Source organism: Sinohyriopsis cumingii, chromosome 8 (genome assembly GCF_028554795.1).
Source record: "Sinohyriopsis cumingii isolate HCF-2022 chromosome 8, ASM2855479v2, whole genome shotgun sequence".
In the NCBI taxonomy this organism is placed as follows: Eukaryota; Metazoa; Mollusca; class Bivalvia; order Unionida; family Unionidae; genus Sinohyriopsis; species Sinohyriopsis cumingii.
The window spans coordinates 28,718,087-28,739,598 of record NC_142968.1 but is presented as its reverse complement, the minus strand read 5'-3'; the positions used below and the strand labels follow the sequence as shown (position 1 = coordinate 28,739,598).

General features: G+C 34.1%; 1 protein-coding gene across 5 annotated transcripts; it reads right to left on the bottom strand.

Moving 5' to 3' along the window:
- Positions 1-377: 377 nt before the first annotated feature.
- Positions 378-21,422, bottom strand: LOC149793203 (uncharacterized). Of its 5 annotated transcripts, none has more exons than XM_089967158.1 (8): positions 21,313-21,422; positions 18,131-18,536; positions 17,358-17,509; positions 8,287-8,384; positions 5,904-6,009; positions 4,362-4,542; positions 3,503-3,582; positions 378-1,466 (listed from the first exon to the last, which is right to left on the bottom strand). In XM_089967158.1, the coding sequence occupies exons 2-4, from the start codon at positions 18,331-18,333 to the stop codon at positions 8,374-8,376; spliced, it is 366 nt and encodes a 121-aa protein (XP_089823284.1). In that variant the 5' UTR covers positions 18,334-18,536; positions 21,313-21,422; the 3' UTR covers positions 378-1,466; positions 3,503-3,582; positions 4,362-4,542; positions 5,904-6,009; positions 8,287-8,373. The 5 variants fall into 5 exon arrangements, with proteins under 5 accessions (XP_089823284.1, XP_089823283.1, XP_089823288.1 ...); XM_089967157.1 differs by having other exon boundaries at positions 4,437-4,542; XM_089967162.1 differs by lacking the exons at positions 17,358-17,509; positions 18,131-18,536; positions 21,313-21,422 and adding exons at positions 9,393-9,492; positions 10,470-11,596.
- Positions 21,423-21,512: the final 90 nt, after the last annotated feature.

Genomic DNA, 21,512 nt, shown 5'->3' with positions numbered 1-21,512 from the left:
CCATTAAAATGCCATCATTTATATTATGTAGTACCGGTGCAGTGATAACAATAAAATTGTAAAAAAATTAAGGTTCCAGCTACATAAAAATTACATCTACATGTATGATATAAAAATCACATTTTTTGTTCCTAGTAAATATTTTCTGTCAACCAGCAACCTTAATTTTTTTAAATAAAGCATCTAATATATATCTACACATAGTCTGGTTTTGTAGCTCACAAAATAAGAACTTGCATTGTGTCCAATTGTACCAAAGAAAGATTTATCGTAGGACCCAAACCTCAAATGAATGTATATATGAGGGAACATTTCATTGATTCCTAATATTGTGGATAGTTTTGAGATAAAAAAGTATTCACTCAAGCTATGGTAAAGCGTTTATTTCACAGTCAGTGATGTTTAAAAATAACATCTAGGTGTAATATTAGAACATATCACATATTTAGTATCCAAGATACTACTTGATGTTCTATAAATGCTGTTTTCAAGATTAGTTGCATCCATTGCACATAACTGAATCTATTTTCATATCTGTAAAACTATTGCAGTTGTTAAAAATACACAACTGTTTATTTTTTCAGAGTGTGAAAAACAATATGTTGTCATTCGCTAGGTACATAGCCTTATGTTCTATGCCTCTAATAATAACATTTGAAGCCATTAAATAAGAACAAATTTTCCATTTTTTCTAAAGTATACACTTTTGATGTTCTGCCACATCACACTAAAATGATGTCAAAATTGTTTATTGATTGTAAATTCTTCCTAGCCATTGTAAAAATAACTATATATAACCATAAGCAGAACCAGAAAAAGGGTGTCATATGTATTACACTAAATGGACAAAATCACAATGAGAATATTATAATTATATAGAGAGTCTCATAAGATTCTCTCTAATGAAGTGAAGCTACCTTTTTAAAAAAAAGTCATGTTTGCCTCAGAAATTTGTTCTGTTAGTTTGTCACCCAAAACTGATGACTAAATCATAGATGAAGAAATGGTAGTATACATTACATCAATATATCTATAACATACTGTGTAAAGAATTAATCAATGTGGCGTTACTCATGCTATTCTCTGTACTACAAAAAATGAGTCAAAAGTACAGTAATGAAACTTTTAGTCCAATGTAAGTTTAGGTATACCTGGTAAGTCATGTATTATTCATTCCAATACAATGCAGCATCAATGGAATTATACACAGGATGAATACTACTCAGTGATTTTCGTATATTCTACTCATATCTAAAGTACAAGATACACTTTTCGCTTGGGAATGTGAACACAGAATCGCTATATAATTCAGGACATTGCTCCAAACTTGTTGGCTATCCTTACTGCAAGTCCTTTGTAAGAAAAAAAATACTAACTCCACCAGTAATGTCTATTCAGCAAAAATTATTTCCATGTGGAAACTTGTGAAAGCATCAGGCATTTAAAGATGTCTGGTAGCTTGATTCCTGTAAGAAATGACAGAGTATTACAGAGAACTTGGTATAGTGTCATTAAATTTACTGTAAAATTTGTGATGAACTTAAGCACTGCCATTAGTGAACAATAGTTTATTTTATTTAAGAGTTGAAAGTGCACAAAAGTCAGTGAAAATCAAACACATATGAAATAAAAGTAAGCAGTGTGTCACTCTAGTCAGATTGAACTCATGTCAAATTAAATTGCACAATGCCAAACAGCAAGGTATTACAACAGGAACAAAGTGAGTTACCTCCCTTACACTGCAACACACTGAATGAGTAGTATTGTACATGTAATTGTGTATTCAACTGGGAGGGGCCATGACGTTTATGTTACATTTTAATTAATATTTGTGTACAGGTTGCAAATAGTGAAACTTAAGCACAAATGAACAGTAAAAAGTAACCTTAAATGAATGCATGGTTGGGAGAATATTCTGACAAATTTTGAGAAAAAAAATATCACACAAGACACAGTGAAATGTTTTTATTTGATGTGAGTAACATTTTAAAGAGAACCTAATGTTAGGACAATATTATCACATATCTAGCATCAGAGATTCAACTTCTTGTTCTAAGAACTGTTATTCTGAAGATTAGGAACATTCATGTCATAAAACCGTACATAGACCACTCCCTCATTTTAGCATGTCTGGCTAATTCATGCGTCCACTTATAACATACAGGTCCAATTTTTCACTTCTTTTTTGGTATAAAAGCTGATCTACTTCTTTTCTTGTACAAAGCAAATGCTGAACATGAATAAAATCTGGATCAAAATTGGTATCCTTGATATATCGCTTGTTTTCTCATGAAAGATAGCGCTTATTGCTCCGAAATTAGGAATCAGTTTTAAAAAATTCTTGACTTTTGTTATGAAGATATACCTTTTATACAATTTTCTTTTAAAAAAATTCTCAGCACACTGTAAAGAAACATACAGGACAAAATATTAATCAATGAATAGTGCATAATGCCTATTGGTCCAAACATAATATAATAATTTAAGTAATATCATTAAAGGATATAATTTTTACCAGCAATATAAACTACCATGAAAACCATACAGTTTCTAGTAAGCTTAAAATTCACAAACTGAATTTTATTTTTTTAATGCAAAGAAATCACAATAAATATGTTACCGACAGAGCAAGAGTGAACAGATTTTCAATGTTGTTGGTAGGGAAAGTCCTCTCTGACCAAAACAGACACAGACAACCCATTAGAACAGCAAATTTTGCAACTGACCCATGCAAAATATTTATAGATACAATAGTGGCTAGATATCCCCCCTGCTGTACCCATTTGGTCTTGATTTGTATCCCTTGAATAAATGCCTGTACTATTTCTGAAATAAACAAGATTTAAATAACTGATGATAAAATGAATGAGATAATGCCCAAACACCAAACTGACATGTCTGAAAGGGCCGCAAAGAATCAATCCAAAAAATAAACAAATGAAATTATAAAATTTCTGATTAAAAATCATGTTTTATCCAGACTACACTAACACAGCATAAAATTAACACAAATGATGCTAAATCAATTCCATGGTAAAATAAATGGAACAGTGCAGACGAAAGTTTGAAAATGGCAGAAGCTGACATAATTGAAAACTGTCCCAAAGTACAAACAGGAAGCAAGCTAGATTGATCTGATAGATTTAAATGTGATTTAAGTTGCTTGAATGATTTAACAGCAAAGGACTCACAACCTTTACCTCCTAATGATGAGAGTTTTGGTGTGCTTTTCTGGTTCAAAATGGTGGTCTTGCCTTGATATGAAATCAGTTTTTTGGCAATGTGATATTAAGAAAGAAGACAGACCAAAATTGTTTTTTCAGTTTTTCAATACCTGGTGATGACCAGTATATGTAGAAGAGAATGACATTTTTGCAAGAGCCACATTTATTAGAATGATAGAAATTGTATTTTCAGGTTTATTAAGGAAAATTTTGATACTGTATCTAAACGATCTGATTTATTAGTCCAAGACCTACGAGGGTAAACTGGAAAATCTTACCATTATCTTTGAGATGTTGCAACATGTGTACTTTTTTCCTTTGGTCACTTGATAACTGAAGCAGGTATAGAGACAAACACCTGGAAGGTCAAAATCCATTCATAAATGGCCTGTGCCAAGAATTGTCAAACAAGCAAATAAGCTCTGTTCCCCTTTGTTCATATTACAGATCATATGTTTGCAGATTTGCCGACATTGCTCAATCTCTCCATTAACTGGCAATAAAGAATGTAAAGTTCAGATGGACTGATTAATGTCAAAGGTCATTTGATACTCTGATGCAAGCTTTAAAAAATATAAATACTGGCATTTCACACTGAGAATTACCCATTCATTCTTGATTCTGATGCCTCAGGTACAAGACAGGGTGCTATCTTAACCCATGTCCAAGATGGGAAAGAGAAGGCATCAGTTACGTTAACAATTCTTCGTAAAAACTGAGCAACAATAGTAACTTGCAGAGAGTTAATAGCCATTGAAAACATAATAAAAATGTTCACAATTATTTGTATGGTTATAGGTTCACAATGAGAACTGACCAAGGCATTTTGAGATGGCTTTTAAAATTTAAATTATAGAAAGGACAATTAGCCAGATGGTTGACATCTCTTTCAGCTTATGACTTTCAAACCAAGTAAAGGCAAAAAATGTTGAAAAGAATGCTAATGCATTATCAAGAAGACCGTGTAATAATATCCACTCTAAATATTTTATAAAGCAGAACAATTAAATGAAACAATAAAAATGAAAACAAAAATTGAAAACAAAAGTAAATGAAATATGCAATGTTGAAAGTGTTCCTAAACCATCCTGCAATGTAGAAGGAAATCAAATGGATGACAATGTCATTTGTACATACGTGAGGATGAGCTACACTTTTGTTTTGATGTGACTGGACAAAGTGCCATAAATGAGATGTGTACAAAGAACTTGCACACAGTATGATCCTGTTTATGTTCCTACTTCTCCAGGCAGGCTCAGATATGATGACAAAACATTTTATCTTGTTCTCTTTCTTCAGATCAATCTTGGTAGAACACCTAAGCAAAATAATAGATTGTGAGAGAATGATTGAAAAAACTTGTCCTAAAAGTACGTCAAACAAAAGAATAATAAAGTCAAAATATACCACTGATGAATTGAGACAAAGTGAAAATACATACTGTAATATGCCTTAAGAGATTAGTACTGAATTAAAGCAGACTAAATACAGACGTAAATAGTATAAATTTGTGTACATGATTTATCAAATGCTAATTCTGAGGAAACTGACTAAAATAGATTTATAGAGTCTCCAATAAATGACATAGTTAATTCCAAAAGTATTAATGGTACAGAAAGTAACCTATTTGTACAGATTTTGGACCTATCTCGCAAAGTTCCAATTTTAAAAACTGTAATTGACTGATTGACAAGTAAGAGTAAATCTGATTGGGTTGATGTTGCTAAATATGAAAGAGATTAAGTACAGGTGGCACAGGTGTGAATGTATGTGTCTCAATGTTTTATATAGAAAATGGGTAGGTGATGACAGGAAATGAATGACATTTCAGATTGTGATACCCAAAAGCCTGAAAATATCGGTATTTGTCTCAATGCATGGTGTTAGCAGTGCACATCTTGGTATAACCATAATCCTACAAAATATATGGCAAAGATTCTTCTGGTATGAATTAAGAAGAGATGTCAAGAATTGGTACAAGAACTGTACAACTTGTGGGTCAAGAAAAGAAAACAATACAATGTGGGATATTCAATAGAAAGAATGGCAATTGACTTTATGGGTACTTTACCAACAACAAAGCAGGGTAAAAAGTCTCTAATAGTAGTTGTTGATTATGTTAAAAAATTGGCTGAAGGCATTCCTTTAGGCAAGAATATATTTGTGCTTTCTATTGCACTGCTTTTAAAATAAGGATAGGTGGGCAGGTAGGTTTATTTTTTTAAAACATTATAAATATCATAATGATTAGAATATATAATGTACTATGTACTTCAGGTACTGGACTAAACTGACTCAATTAGAGGCAAAAAGCAGTTTGGGGAATTTTTCTTTTCTTTCTCATATTTTCTTTTTCGGTTTTGTACATGGGTGGAAAAAGTTATTGGGTCAGCAAAGAAAAACATGGATGGTTGGCCGACTAGAAACAAACATTATTTTAGGTCTTACTAAATGCTGAAGAACAGACTGTAGCTAAAGCATTGACAGAAAACACCTTATCCAGATTTGGAGTACCATTACTCATCAGGGATCAAATTTTTCAAATTAATTTACTTCCAGAATTTTATCAGATTCTGTATATTAAGAAGACCCAAACTGCAACTGCAAGACCCAATCAGATGGCATGGGTGAAAGACCCCATCGTGAAATAATGAATATGCTTTCAGCTTTTGTATGTACCTTTGGTAATGATGGCCTATTGTGAACAATTCCATCTTTAATGACCTTGTAAGGGAGATAACATTGCCCATAGACCTCATCTTTAGGCCCTGTGAGAAGCAGCAATCTGAAAGTCAGAAAGATTGTATATCATTACAAACTCAAATCTTTTAATGAGAGGTTACTTCCCTTTAGTTTAATATTACTAACTAATGTGAAAAAAGAATTGCTTTCAGACCTACAATTTCTCAGAGTTGATATTGACAGCTTAATCTACTCGTCTTCTGTTGAGACAATAAATCATAACAATCATAAAAAATTAAGTATTGGAAAAGTGTGTAAGGATTTTCCAACATAGGCAAGTGCATTAATCACCTAGTTAAACAGCACTAACTCTCCCGCAAACTATTTATCAGAAATGCCAAACCCCACACCTGTAAAGCAAGAAGGGAGGTTTTTGAGCAGTTTGCTCACCTGTCTAGGAAACGAAATCTGGAGGCTAAAGAAGAGCTGAGCCAGTTTATTATATCAGTTGTTGAAATAACGTGATAAATATGAGAGAGATACCTGATGTGGCTCCTAGTCCATTAAAGAGGAAACTTGAGTCTTCAATAACTTCAAACAAGAAGCAGTGAACTGCCACCCCTATTGTGATCCCACCTTCTTTACCATCAAGAAGACAGCAAAGGAAAAATCAATAAGTGGACAAAAATATCCTGCTTTCTCTACTCCATGTAATTCAAGGTCAAATTTGAGTTCATCAGCAAGTAATTCTAGCTCATCTGGAAGTTCTTCCAGTAACTGCAATGGTAGATCCAGATTCCATACAAAAACACCAGAACAAACTATATCAGTAAGAGTTAGAACACCATCAAACAATGAGAAAAATCCTTGAGTTGATGAGATGAAAAGTTTACTTGAGATAGAAAATGAAATAGTTATTGTTATTGTTATTGTGGGGTTTAACATCATTTTTCAGCACACGATAGGCTATACATGGTGGCCAGTATTAATGGTGGAGGAAGAACCCAGGAAAGCCGCGGAAAGAAACACCGACCCTCGAGAAGCTACTGGCAAGCTTTCTCACATACCCACGTTTGCTGAATCCTAGACTTGAACTCATGCAGACAGAGATGAGATGGCAGTGAACTGTCACGAAGAGCGCTTTAGACCACTCGGCCACTCGGGGCCCCTAAAATGAAATAGTACTGGGAGAAGTAATGAATTGTTGAGAAAAGAAACAGAAGAGAAGGATGAAACATCTGAAGATAAAGATAATGTAGACAAAGGAAAAGAGAAGTTAGAAAATACCCAGAATGATAGAAAGAATTCCCTTTTGTTTTGGGCTTAACACCATTTTTCAGCAAAAGATATACTATACAGGGTGGCTAATATAACTGGTGGAGTAATAATCGGAGAAAACCACTGGAAGAACCAATGACAAGCTTTTTCACATACCAACACTGGCAGAACACAAGTTCAAACCCATGCAAACTGAGGTGAGATAAAAACGATGAAGGAAAATTGTAAGAATGTCAGGGATGTTTTGAAAGAGAAGAATGATGTCAATGAGGGAGAAAAGCGGAAAGCTAGTGATGAGAGAATGGTAGCAAACAAGGATGTGAACAAAAAGACAGACAGCATGGTATCTAGTTAGATATTTGACTGAAAGTAAGAATTGTAGAGACACCAGAATAGTTGGTATGGATATGCAAGCCAGAGAAAAAGAATTACAGTTACTGCAAAATAGTAAAATAATATTAAATATTGAGGGAGGTAAGATGGAAACTAGCAAAATTAACTTGTGGTAAGAGCCCGAGCCCTTCGCTGCAAAGGCAACACAATCCACTGGTCATGACTATTCAAACAATATGATTTTTGCTTTACTGTGATCTAACAGCCATGCATTTCCTATTAAATTCCCCCCCATACAATGACTGGGACACTATGCCTGAAGCCTTAATACCCAGAGAGAGGCAAAATTTGACAGAGATTCTCCATTAAGCTGAATACTATAATTTAATTGCCCTTTCATCACTTATTTGGAGAAGTTTGAATTTATTAATTTAATGGGGTGATGCTTTGGACCCAAAAGATAATAAAAAATAATGCTCATTAACATGTATTGAAGAAACATTATTTGAAACTGAGTGAAGGCAAACTGAGCAATTATAAGGCCTCGTAGTATTTAGAAATTGTTGGAAATTGGTGAAATGGTTGGATTTGGTTTGAGAAACCGTAAGGAGTAAATCATGCAGGTCATTGGACCTCAGTAAGTCTACAGAATATGATACAGGAACATCTGTGCAAAGAACTATTTAGCAAATGTATAAAAATCTAACACATGATCTAGATGTAGATCAAAAAACTTAATTTTACAGTAAATTTAATTATGACTACTTACCTGCTTGATGCACATGAATAACTTCTTGATTTCCTCAGGTAACATACATGAATTTTTTTCTTCATGTTTGTCCAAAAAGGTAAATGGTTATGTAATCCCTGAAAATAAAATGTAGTTAGGTTGTATTACATATTATGTAATCCCTGAAAATAAAATGTAGTTAGGTTGTATTACATATTATGTAATCCCTGAAAATAAAATGTAGTTAGGTTGTATTACATATTATGTAATCCCTGAAAATAAAATGTAGTTAGGTGGTATTACATATTATGTAATCCCTGAAAATAAAATGTAGTTAGGTTGTATTACATATTATGTAATCCCTGAAAATAAAATGTAGTTAGGTTGTATTACATATTATGTAATCCCTGAAAATAAAATGTAGTTAGGTTGTATTACATATTATGTAATCCCTGAAAATAAAATGTAGTTAGGTTGTATTACATATTTAACATGTACATTATTCAACTTGATGTGTATAAAATAAGTATAGACATTTTTTGGGCAAAAAGTCCAATTTTTTTAGGATATAACTTTTTTGCCTATATATAGATCATATTTTCAAAGTTATTTCATTCCTTCAAAAATATGTTGAATATACAGTATCTTGTTAAGTAATTATATGCATGATTTCAGTTTCAATATAATTTTGTGTTGGAAACTTCCTGTCAGGAATACAAATGAATTAAATTATTACATTTTATAACATTATAAATTAATATTACCTTGGAAGGGTGAATAAAGATAATGGTAGTGATCTTCAAGGGAGAATTAGGTTGATTTAAAATTCCACTAGGCCTGACCTCAATCAGTCACAGTAGTAGCATTAGACTGGAAAGGTATATATATATATAGGGAATATGGTTCTTGGACAATTCACTTTTCTTTTCTAAAGTATAAATTTGCAGATGATGTACATACAGGGTGCTAAATAGATTTAAAAACTGAAGAGTCATTTTACCCTTGACACCAAAATCTGATGAGTCAGAACAAAAAATCTGAAGAGTCAAAACTAAAATCTTAATAGTTATTAAATTTTGAGTCATGAGCTTGCAACTAGGATTCGTCCTTATTTGTGGAGCAAACTGATCCTGATGATTTCTTACAACTTAGGAGATTTATTATCCTCCTCCTCAGAATGTTACTTTCTGTTTCTCTGGAGTCTGATGGTCGGAACAGATTATCACTGACAGGCCATTTCTGAGGCTGAGTCAGAAAAGAAAATATACTTCCTTCAGCAATTGTGATTAATATGACCCAGTGTATGTACAATTTGATGAAACAGGAAAAGATGTGTATCTCATATTTCATTGTAATATTTTATATATATTTATTGCCTTATTATAATCTCCACAAACATGTTTAGTCTCCTTCACAAGATCACTGACTGTTTAACACTGATGACAATGACTGTAATTCAGTTTCACACTTACCAGGCTCTCGAGATTTTTCTGGTCCTAAATTTTTTTGTAGCAATGGGAGAAATCTTATGTTTCAGCATCCTGACATAAATTGAACTAAAACATATATAAGTTATCCTGAAATACTGGTCTCAAAACATCTTGAACAATACAATAACAATTAAGGAATAAAAACATTCAAAAATCCTTCTATAGTGTTACTGCAGAAACAGTTGTTTGGCTGATCTCTCATTCTTTTGTCAGCCAATTTTTACTGACAGGTTTGAAAACCATGACCACCTTTGGTCCTTGTATGACTTATAGCTCCATCATAGAACATGTCACATTTGACCTTAAAATCTCCAAATTACAACAGCAAGGTAATCAATTAACAGCTTGTTGTGTACACATGTTGCCTTCACAATTTTGAATATTTATCTACACATCTTTGCACTGGTGTAAGGTCAGCAGTCTCCAGTAGACTGGTTCCACTGGTTCCTGCAAAATGAGTATTCACTGATTCTGTTGTCTTAATTAATAATATTAGTAATAATCTTTATTATATTTTTTAAAAGCAATTTAGTATATTTCAAGTATAGAACAGCGTATGTAGCAGATGGCCTTTAAAACAGTATTTTTTACTACTGCGGGTAGAATCAGGTCTATGAATGGGCAATTAAATAAATGCTGATATTTCAGCAGAAGTTAATCCAATTAAGTCATAATTCCTTCCATACTCCTCAAACTATTATAACTGTCAGAGTTAATAAGAAAACATCTAACCTTCACTCAGTTATATCCATCAGAGTGTGACACCAGTGACTTGTTATCCAGTTCGTATTGATTCTGATTCTGAATGGGTTTGATAATATTGGCTGATAAGGTGTAAACTTTAGCACTGGTAAGACTCTAACAAATTATGATCACTGATGCATTCAATTTGTAATGCACAGCATCTTCTGCAAAGGAAATTTACCACAGGCAATTCAAGAGTAATTAAGACTGATGCTCCATCCCAAATCAACATGTATTATACAAATCTTTAATTTATATAATTTACAATATCTTATTTTCCACCAACTAGGGACCAATTCCTAATGGCCGGGGGAAGGGGAGATGCTATGACAGTCTCTCATTCTTATCATACTAAAAGGCTAATTGTAATGCACAATTCAGTAAAAGTGGATTCAAGATGATACTAATATTGTGAATAAATAGCTAAAAATAATGTTGACAGTAATGGTCCATTATATTAAGTTAAGTATCCTGCAGCATAACTTAGCAGTGAGTGTGTCCAAAAATAACTTATAATAAAAAATAATTCCATACATTTCTGTGTTCAGATTTGGATGCAGTGTACAGCAATATGGAGTTTTTATGTTGTGAAATTTAAATGCCAATTATACAGTACTTATGAATAATCCATTATTGGCACAGAGAAGTGGATTTTGCATAAAACTTGGAGAAAGCGAACATGACCTGTTTTCTGCTCATACTGTTTGCAAATAAAATATATTCTAGTAAGTTGTGAACTACCATGATAGGAGTTCCTAAATAAAGGTAAAAAGGCCTGTAATGGCCATAAGCTGCATTTTATGATGAAGATATTATCAAGATTTTCCCTGATTCTTAGAATTTTCCCTTATTCAGAGCATACATATCTAAGTTTGCAATTTCTGGCAATATCACACTGCCTTAATCAGCAACAACTGTTGATCACATGACTTACAATAATCATGAATTATCTAGAGCAAGGAAGTGACCTTTTCAGATGATTTTCCATGTACTTTGGTAATAATAATAAATCATGACAAAATTTTTTGTCCCAGTTATGATGATCCCCAAAATGAAAATTTACAACATGTTTTCGTATTCCTGTCTGTCTGTCCATCTGTCTATCTACTCAATGATTTGAATACAGCATGTGTCAACAATGTTTTTTGTATCACATGACTACTGCACTGACAGGTACTTTTAAACATCGGGGTATTTTCAGTGCATAGTTATGACCGCTGAGGTAAAAACAAATGCCATTATCCCAGGTGACCTGAGTAGGATGTGGGATGAATTTATAAAAAATTTAAGATAAGCCAGAGATTTGCAGTGTTGGTGGAGGCACAAACCATCATATGCAATGTTTTTCAAGCTTCCTGATGTAGAGAAGGACCAAGATAGAAGGGCTCATTGGATATGTTTATGTGGCCACCAGAGTCACGATGGATCAAAATGGATTCCAATGGGAAAATATTTATATGCATGTAGTCAGCACTTTTGTCTCCATTCAATTAAGCTTAAATGGCAAGCAAGTGTTGAAAGAACGGTGTGTGTTTATGGTTAATATTTATGTGAAATACCCTTTATTAACTTGGTGGGAAATCACTGTATGTTATTTATTGAAATGGTGTAAAATAGTGTAGAGATATTTTCATAGTACATTCTGCCATGGTCAGCGTGACACGTAACAATAAAGACTGATGTATGGGCTAGTCTCGCAAAAAATTTGGTAGCTAGAAACAGTTGAGTGGATTTTAATTAGGACCACTTGCTCAATGATCAAAGACAAAAATAGAGTGATGTTAACGCAAGGTCAATAGCCAGGGATGGTGCTGGGCTTTGCTAATGTTGCTAATTGTGATATTTTTACTTACTGGTAACAACATATAGCATTTGAAGATTTATTTTGTGACTACATTTTTTGGGCTGTTTAAACTTGTAAATACAATGTTGGGTTTTGGGGAGGAGAAATTCAAAGGCACAATGAAAGGAAGCCACAAACTTGGATGCAAAATGCACTGGTAGCTATCTATTGTTACATAAACAAATCATTTGTTCATATTGACAAACACTTAACAGCATGTTTTTACATCATAATCCGATTATGCAGACACCTGGCCTTGGTACTATAAGCTCTGAAACACTCAGATAGTCATGCGACCAGATTAACTACAATCGATTAACCTCCAAAGACAGGAATAGGAACAACTGCAATCGACCATTTGAGTTTTTATTTTCAATGTACCCCAAAATAAGTTTTGCTGAAACTACAAAGAAAACTGATTACGTTTATAGCACTGATTGTTCTGTATAAATACTAAGCCAATGAGACCACGCTGATGGCATAGTGGTTAGAGCATCCACCTCGGATACAGGAGGTCGCAGGTTCTAACCTGGGCCGAGTCAACCAAAGATTTGTTAAAATGGTAATAGCAGCTGTCTCCCTTGGTACTCAGCATTAAGTGGTTAGTGTTAGGACTGGTCGGCCTGGTGTGAGGATAATATAACTGGGAGGGACATGATGCTACATGTCTGCGGCATGATGTCCCAGTACTGGATATCACTATAAACTGTCACACTGCAGACTGTAGCGACATGACTGAAATTTTTTTAAAGCTAAGTTAAAAATCAAACACACACACACACACACACACACACACACGAAGCCAATGAAACAAAAAAGAAAATCAGTCTCAATCAATGCTCTACTACATTATTTGATGTTACCACCGCAATAACAAACCGGCATTTGTTTGGTCCTTAAAAGTTTGCATTTATCAGTGACTTCAATAACTCATACATCTTTCATCAAAGCAAACATAGTACAATTTTCAATATAAACACAGCACCATTCTTCAAAAGGAAGTCAGCACCAAAACTTAAATAAAAGCAATGGAAGCTGATGGATTGTTGCCTTTTCCAAAGTGTTTCGAACACTTTTCTTGTGCCATGACTGTTTCTCTTTGCAGGAAAATTTGTTAAGGCTTATGATCTCTACCACAGGTGGCATAAAACACAAATTCAACTTCGAATCTTTTGAAACCATATATATTTGGTTGCAAATACGTTTGTTAAACCTTTTATTTTGTTCAGGTGTTTTCATTTTACCTATTAGCTGTCTCTTCCCCTTGGTAGCCTCAGCAATATGTAAACTGTCTCCAGCTGACCAAAATCTAGACCATATACATGTGGAATGTAAACAACTATAAAGCTACGTGCTACTGGCAACCATGAATATCATATTGAATTGTTAGTGATACATGTTTTTCGATAGTGGGACAGATCAAACGAGGACTAAAAATTTGTTTCTTCTTAACAAGTGAGTTTTATGCATTTTCTAACCTAATGTGAATGATAAATAAATTTTCCAACATGTGATCCATACTCAAATTTATGGATTTTTCAGATACATGTACAGTACTTTACACATTATGGATTATTCTACACAACTGTAAGTTGTCAATCCACATGTGTATTTCAGATTATTTTTGTCTTCAATTAATCAAAATTTCAATTGTTTTTTTTCTCTCAGTGTGAATCTTATTTGCTGATGTCACATCACCTCTTACAAATTTCATATGTTTGCGAAATTTTATTTTTGTTACCCTCCCCACTTATCTCTGCATCTTCTTAAAGTTGACAATATTATCTAGGTAACAGGGATATCAAGATAAATGGGTAGTACTGTATTATGAAAATGGGGACCTTTTTGAAAATTGGCAACAACATATTGAAGTTGGTGATTTTTTGGGAGTCAACTTTATTAATGCCAGTGCAATCAGTGCAGTAAATGACAGGAGCTGAGACAAACCAGGGAAAATTTTTAGGATGTCTGCCATTTGAAACAGGTGTCATAAATGATATTTTCTAGAATAGTTATTAGTAAAGGCAGACTAGAGAGGATTATTCTAAATTTGATGGGAGTGATATAATTTTCGGCACTTAAAGTAACTCTGATTGTCTAAGCTAAACAAAGGTATGTGTATATCGGCTACTTCTGCCTGATGGAGTCTTGTAGAATGACTTTTTTTTTTCCTATTTCCTAGACACTTCAAACCCTAGACATTTCGACCCCAAGACATTTCAACCCCAAAGACAATTCTGCCCAGACATTTCGACCCCATGACAATTCGACCCCAACATAGTTTAATGTGGCCTGTTTTTACATGTGGGTCATATAATAGTGCAAAATGGTCTATACATGGGATAAAAAAGATCAGTCAAACATACCGAAGACTAGGTCAGCCGTTCAAATTTTATACACAACAGAAGCATGTTTCACTGTATGAATATTGGGAGAATTTAAACTGGTACTAAACATTAGCAATGTTAATGGTTAAAGAACAAGTATGTTTGTTTATTATATATAATTAAAAGAAAAAGTACGTAGCAGTTCTAGTTCCAGGTAGACTATCAATCTTTATAACAAATAAAAATAACTGTCAAAAAGATATACTAGCTTTGTATACCTGTACGGTGTAAGAAACAGAAAGGTATTTAATGGCTTGTGTCACTCATACCTAGTTAATGTATGACTAACACAATTCAGTTAGTAGTATACCAAAATAGTTCTGATCAAAATGTCACAATACAATTATCAAAAATAATAACCTATGATTAAAGACCTCATTACTGTCAGCATCTTCTTTAGTTGCAGGCATCAATGAATCACGGTTTGATTAGTGTGATTGACCACTCAAAATGTGCTAATTATTGTCTAGAAAAAATCTGGGCTATTTTAGACAAATTTACAGTGTGTGGTACATTTGATTTCTTTTCATTCAAATTAGCCTCATCAACTATGTTAATGGTTAAAGAAGTTATATGTTTGTTTATTATATATAATTAAAAAATATGTTCCAGTTCTAGTAACAAGCAGACTATCAATCTTTTTAGCAAATAAATATCACTATTAAAAAGACATACTAGCATTTGTATGTTGTTGTAGGGCTTAACGCCATTTTCAGCACATGATAGGCTATACATGGCGGCCAGTATTAATGGTGGAGGATGAACCCGGGAAATCCCCAGAAAGAACCACCGACCCTCGATAAGCTACTGGCAAGCTTTCTCACATACCCACATTGGCCGAATCTGAGACTCGAACACACGCAGACAGAGGTGAGATGGCAGTGATCCGTAACGGACAGTGCTTTAGACCACTCAGCCACTCGGGGCCCCCAGCGTTTGTATGCATGTATGGTGTAAGAAATATAAAGGTAATATAATGGCTTGTGTCAGTGATACCTTAAAATCACCCACGCAATAAACGCTTGTCATTTTGATTTTTTTAAAAATTGCAAGCCTTCTTTATTTTTTCAGTTATACATAGACTGATGTATGGCTTTAGAACTAGAGTGTTGTCATCTTGAAACAATGTAATCATATAATTCTGCAATTTGATGTATTAAGGACATACTGGGAGTCGCGATTAATTAGGCATAAAAACAGTTAGCTGTTTCTTTTTAGAAGATAAAGTCAGTTCTACATAGGAACTGTAATCTAACAGCAAGTCAAAGCATGGCGAAAGAACAAGTAACTTCAATTATGATACACAAATAAAAGAAACATTTTGTTGCAGTTCTAGTACCATAGGGACTATCACTCTTTCTAAGAAATCAGTATAGCTGTTAAAAATATACTAGCTATACTATGCAAGTACGGTATAGGATAAAGAAAGGTATTTAATGGCTTGTGTCATTCATACCTCGTTAACGACCATTGTGATCAAAATACTGTTTATTAAACAGAGAAAACTGGAATGCCAGCTTCAAAGGAGAGAATTTTAATGTAGAAAAGAACATAACACACATTTAAATTCCAGGTTGATACACACTTCAAACCGCCTTCAAAAAGTCCCCTGCCACGATTTCATGTTTGTTGTACTCGTCTCAAAATTTAAATATGTTAGCGTCCATGTGCTGGTATATCTCATGTCTTTGGCGTAAGAGGATGGCCTCTGACACCAGCTGCATCTGGATTGTCTCCAGCTTTTCCTCTTGCAGCAGCAGTAGCAGCAGGACATATAGCAGCAGCTTATGTCAGCCTGCCTTTGCATTTAAATACGAATAATGTGTAAGATCTAGTTTCAAGTTGAAATGATATGTTATAATACTGTCCAACATACAAATTTACGAAAATATAACGGAATATTTAATCAAATATATTTTATTTTTTTTGCATTTTGAACGCTAAACTTGCCCTCAACATCATTATTCGTGTGGATAGGCTGTAACATTCCTGCTCAGACCATAGTGAACTGTCCAACCACTGGTATTTGATGTACTGGAACAGCACCTTCATGGATTGTATGTTTCCCTCTGCCTTATCTTGAAGTTTCAGGAATGCACAGCAGGAATAGAAGTGCCAACAACTTGCGAATCAAAAGATGTGGACCACCCCCACCCAGCTCTCGTATATCCCCATGAGACCCACCTGCACCACCTTCCGCAGAACAGCCTGAGCCCAGTGGAAGGTGCATCCCTTAATATTGAAGCCATAGAAGACTGTGTAAATTGCCTGCCAAAATCCGGAAATATATCGGAAGTGTAAAAATGTATCGCGTTATGCATGCCTCTGGAATGGTGTATATGCATTACTATCATCATATTAGAACTACTGTTTATAGCTTATTGGATTATTAATAATTGTTGTTAACTTCTGTTGTTGCACTATAAAATAATTACTTGACTTCAATTGTTGCATTATACAACTTTTCATGACATTACATCATTGCTGAGCCTTTTAATGCTGAAAAGCTTTCTTATATACTGAACATTCCCATCAATAATAACGAATTTTAAAATACAGATCAGTGATAGATTCATCTGTTCTATCCCATTTCTATTTATCATTTCCGTATTACTGTGATGTCTTTGTTAATTACATCTTACTTACATCTCTTCAGCCGCTCTTGGCCACCAGAGGATCTGCTGGGGTGGCAGTGAAATGTAGCGCCATGGCTAAAGACATCCCCCTTCTGTGTCATGCTTGCATAGATACTTCTGCCAGACACTGCATTGCCACTGGATGCTGAGGTCCATCTACCTCTGAAAAGAAAACACATATAACCTCTTGTTACCACACGTCAAACGAAGGTAGATGAGACATATGATAATATAATATAACTACTGTAAAATGCTGCATTCTAAATGTTTTACACAGCAAAATAAACAAAGATAACTTATCGCGTATTGATTCATTCTAAATGTTTTGATCATCAAAATAAAGGCAGCTAAGTTAAGCTTATTATTCTGTAATTAGAGGACTATTTTTTATTTGACATTGAATTACCTTTACTCAGTAGAAAAGAAAAAAACATCTGAGGACACCAGCGTCTTCTTTCCACGAGTGCTTCCTTCTTCAATGACCTCAAATGTGACCGCCGTTGCTTCTACTATGATGGTGTTGGTAAGTGCTGGTCCACCAAGACACCTGTCAACAGGTGTACATGTACACAGGCATACTTTCAAAATGAAAACCTAATAATGTGGGTTATTAACTTAGTATGAGAAAATCATCCTGTAATGCTAAGTAAATAGTCCATATCAAAGTAATTATTTCAATTATTTCCAAATTTTTATATTATATTTTGGATGAATGTCTTTTATTATTTGAGTACACTACTGGACTATTATCCATTCACATACCACACTTTCAATTACTGTTACCTGTCTTTGATTATGGTGGTGGCTGCAGGGCCATCTCTTGTAAAGATGAAAGCGTCATGAGCAATAGAGGTGTGATCTGCGATGGAGGTGTCATCTGTGGTGATGTCACGAACTGCTGATGATCCATCATGATTAAATGCTCCGTTGACTAGATACTTAGCATTTGCATCTGCGTTAATGAGGTACGTGACATTGAAATCCATGGCAGTGCTGTCAACATCCGCTCTACATGGTGAGTTAACGGTGGATGTAGCATCATCGGCTGATGAGACGACGTAACTTCCGGCACTAAAGTTTAGGTTGAACGCCACAGATGGTAGGTTTTCTGCTGAGTGTGAATCCAGAAGTGAGGCCGGGCATGTGAAATCTCCATGTGCAGCTGGAGAAGCAGCAGAAGATGCTCAACCTGCAAACAATAGTAAACATAAATGTTATTTAATAAAAATCAATCCAAAGTTACACACAAGTGTACCAAACACCTATATTAAAGCTTATGATACAAATTGTTATGGAATATAAATATACTATACATTTACAGTATGTGGTAAATTTGATTTCTTTCCATTCAAATTAGCAAGCATTCGTTCACTTAATAAAAGTGACTTTAGTTATAATTCACTTCTGACATCTTTTTTCATGAATGAACGAATTTTGTTGTACTTTACTGATAAAACATCAGACTCCTGTGATCTGGGTCAGCCATCATATGCCGTTTTAATTACATTTATGCGCATTGATTGACAAAGCTTTTATAATAGGAATAGAAAGACGGAAAGTCATAGAAACTTTAAAAATTGTAAGTATGCAGCAATAGCAAAGCAGTTTTAATAACAGTATTAAGTACCGTGATAATACAATGTAGTCTATTATGGAATAAGAAATTGCACTATACACCCAAACATTATTTATATAGGAGAAGGGAGGAAGGAGGGGTGAATCTAGAAAACCAAAAGATTAGGAAACTAGTGAATATTTTAATCAGAATAAGGAAACTTAAAGAGGATCCAGAATGTGCATGGGAGGCAATAAACAGATATTGGTTTGGTTTCTCATTGAAGCACAAACCTGAAATATATAAAAATAATAAATTAAAGAAATTGTTAGAAATACCAAGAGAATATGAACTAATGATAATGAAATACAGAGACAAGAAACATGTGTGGGAGGAAAATAATGATAAAAATAATAAGATATGTGAAGAAATCACAAGGAATACAATAATTAAAGTATAATGGAGAAATATACAAGTAAAAAGGGAGGAGGTGTGGAAAAAATGGGCTAATATAGGATCCTTTAAAGTACAGATCATGATGCAAAAATATCTACATGACATTTGGCTGACAGGAGAAACAGCCCTGAGAAGACACATGATCAGGGTAATGCCTAAATGCCCTTTGTGTAAAAAGGGAAATTTCACCAAAAGATATGTAATGATTCAATGTGGAAAAAATAAAGAAGAAAGAAATTACATTATAAGTAAACTCTGCAATAAAGGGGGGTATCATAAAAACAACATTTTGCACTTAGACAATATTCCAGATAAAGAGACTGTACACCAGATAGTAGATTTTATTATTCCAACAATGTTGAAATATGGACAAGTAATTTTAATTGAAAAAACTACTAGACATGTAAATCTTTAATACAAGGAAATTCATGATACCCTTCTTTATATGCATGTATAACTAATAATCACACAAATAAAAGGAGAACCTCACATTTGTATAGTATAAAAATTTCATGTAAGAACAAAACGATATAATACAGGGACAGGGGCCTGCCAGTCTCGAGAAGTAGCAGGTGTAGAAACCACGGGGCTATGTCACAAGGCGCTACATGAAGTGAACAGGCCTGTGGAAGAACTGGCAAAAACTGAGTCGGCAGAACATGGACACACGTAACATGCAGACACAAGAGGAAGAGAAACACGAATACTAATAATTCTCCTTTTATGCTAAGAAAGAAACATTTTTTATACCTATTTATGAACATTGAATTTAGCTTTCCTTAATTTTTACAAGTGAGGATTATCAGGATTAAACACTTTGTGCCGCCAGGGTTAATTAAAGTAATTATACCCGACCCTGAGGGTAAGACCAGTAAAAAGCTAGACAATACGGAGTACACTATGGACGTGCAAAACAATACACAATAAAAAGGATTTGCGTTTGAAATTTTATGTTTATTTTTGCCTTAGACGAACAAATTGTCTTCATTATAGGAATAAGTCTAAAATTTGTTCTTCAGAAATCTGTTTTATAAAGAAAAGAGAATCTATCTATAATGATTACAATTCTGGTAGGAGTGGACATCCGCTTTGGGACTAGTTTCGCCGGTGCACAAATTCGGTTCCATCCGTGCTTGTAGGAAACTTTATGCATCATGGCTTTTTTGTTAGTTTTTTTTTTAATATAAAGATATATGGGAAATAGAAAACTAACCAAGATTTATTTGGAATAAACGCCAGCCCTTACAATAACACATGCAATACCAGGCCATATAGTAATATACATATAGCAAACACAGGGCAATAGGAAATCTACTGACAAAAGATTACTGAGAAACTACAGGGAGGAAACCGGCTTTTGATTTTGTGTCTGGAGAAGGGAGTACAACGAAGCAGTTTCATTCTCTGGGAAGACTAGTTAGCCAGCTCGGGCTTTTTGGTAAGCACCTAAAATATAGATCATACCCTTTTCAAAAATAAATTAAAATATCTCAATAAATTTTTGAGACCAAATTCTTTTAATAAAAGATTAACACAAAAGAGCTGAGAGGGTACACACAAAAAGACAATCCTGTCAGCATTTTCGGTCAAATGGGGGGGACTTCTCAAAAGTGTTCCAGGTAATATAGCTGGGAGCTCGCGAGAAGCCCACATAAAAAAATAATACAGCGTTCCAGGTTATATGTATGACTGATACTTAAATTCTAAGCAATGATATGAACCCCTGTGGTTATACCATACCCATATACCATAATAAGTCTATTGGTCGATTCATTATTAATGTTCACAATATTTAACATGTACATTGTTTCCATTTATTCTGTGTTGAGACGGTCCCTCCTCGAAAGAGCATAGCTGTTTTTGACCGAAATGGATCAGCTTTCAGTTCATCAGTTGTGCTTATTTTGCAACCCATCACTACTTTGTGATTAACTGTTAAGTACATATTACTTACAGAAGAACGTTATTTTACGCTGTCTTTGCTTAATGTGTATTTTCTTCTATTACTGCTTCCTAGAGAGTGCTTTGTTATTTTTGTAACGGCTCTATAAGACTCCAACTTGGAATAGGCAATTTCTCAAGAAATTGTGTGCAACAACTTGAAATTCGAAATCGTTGAGCTCATTATCGACACATTGTCGTTGTCTCCAAGTT

What these genes read in the sequence shown, in the direction of transcription:
- LOC149793203 (XM_089967158.1), bottom strand. Translation starts at nt 18,333, where the DNA reads ATGGATTTCAATGTCACGTACCTCATTAACGCAGATGCAAATGCTAAG. An exon ending in ACCACCATAATCAAAGACAG is followed by an intron (nt 17,510 to 18,130) that starts GTAACAGTAATT and finishes TTTTCTTTTCAG; the next exon opens with AGGTAGATGGACCTCAGCAT.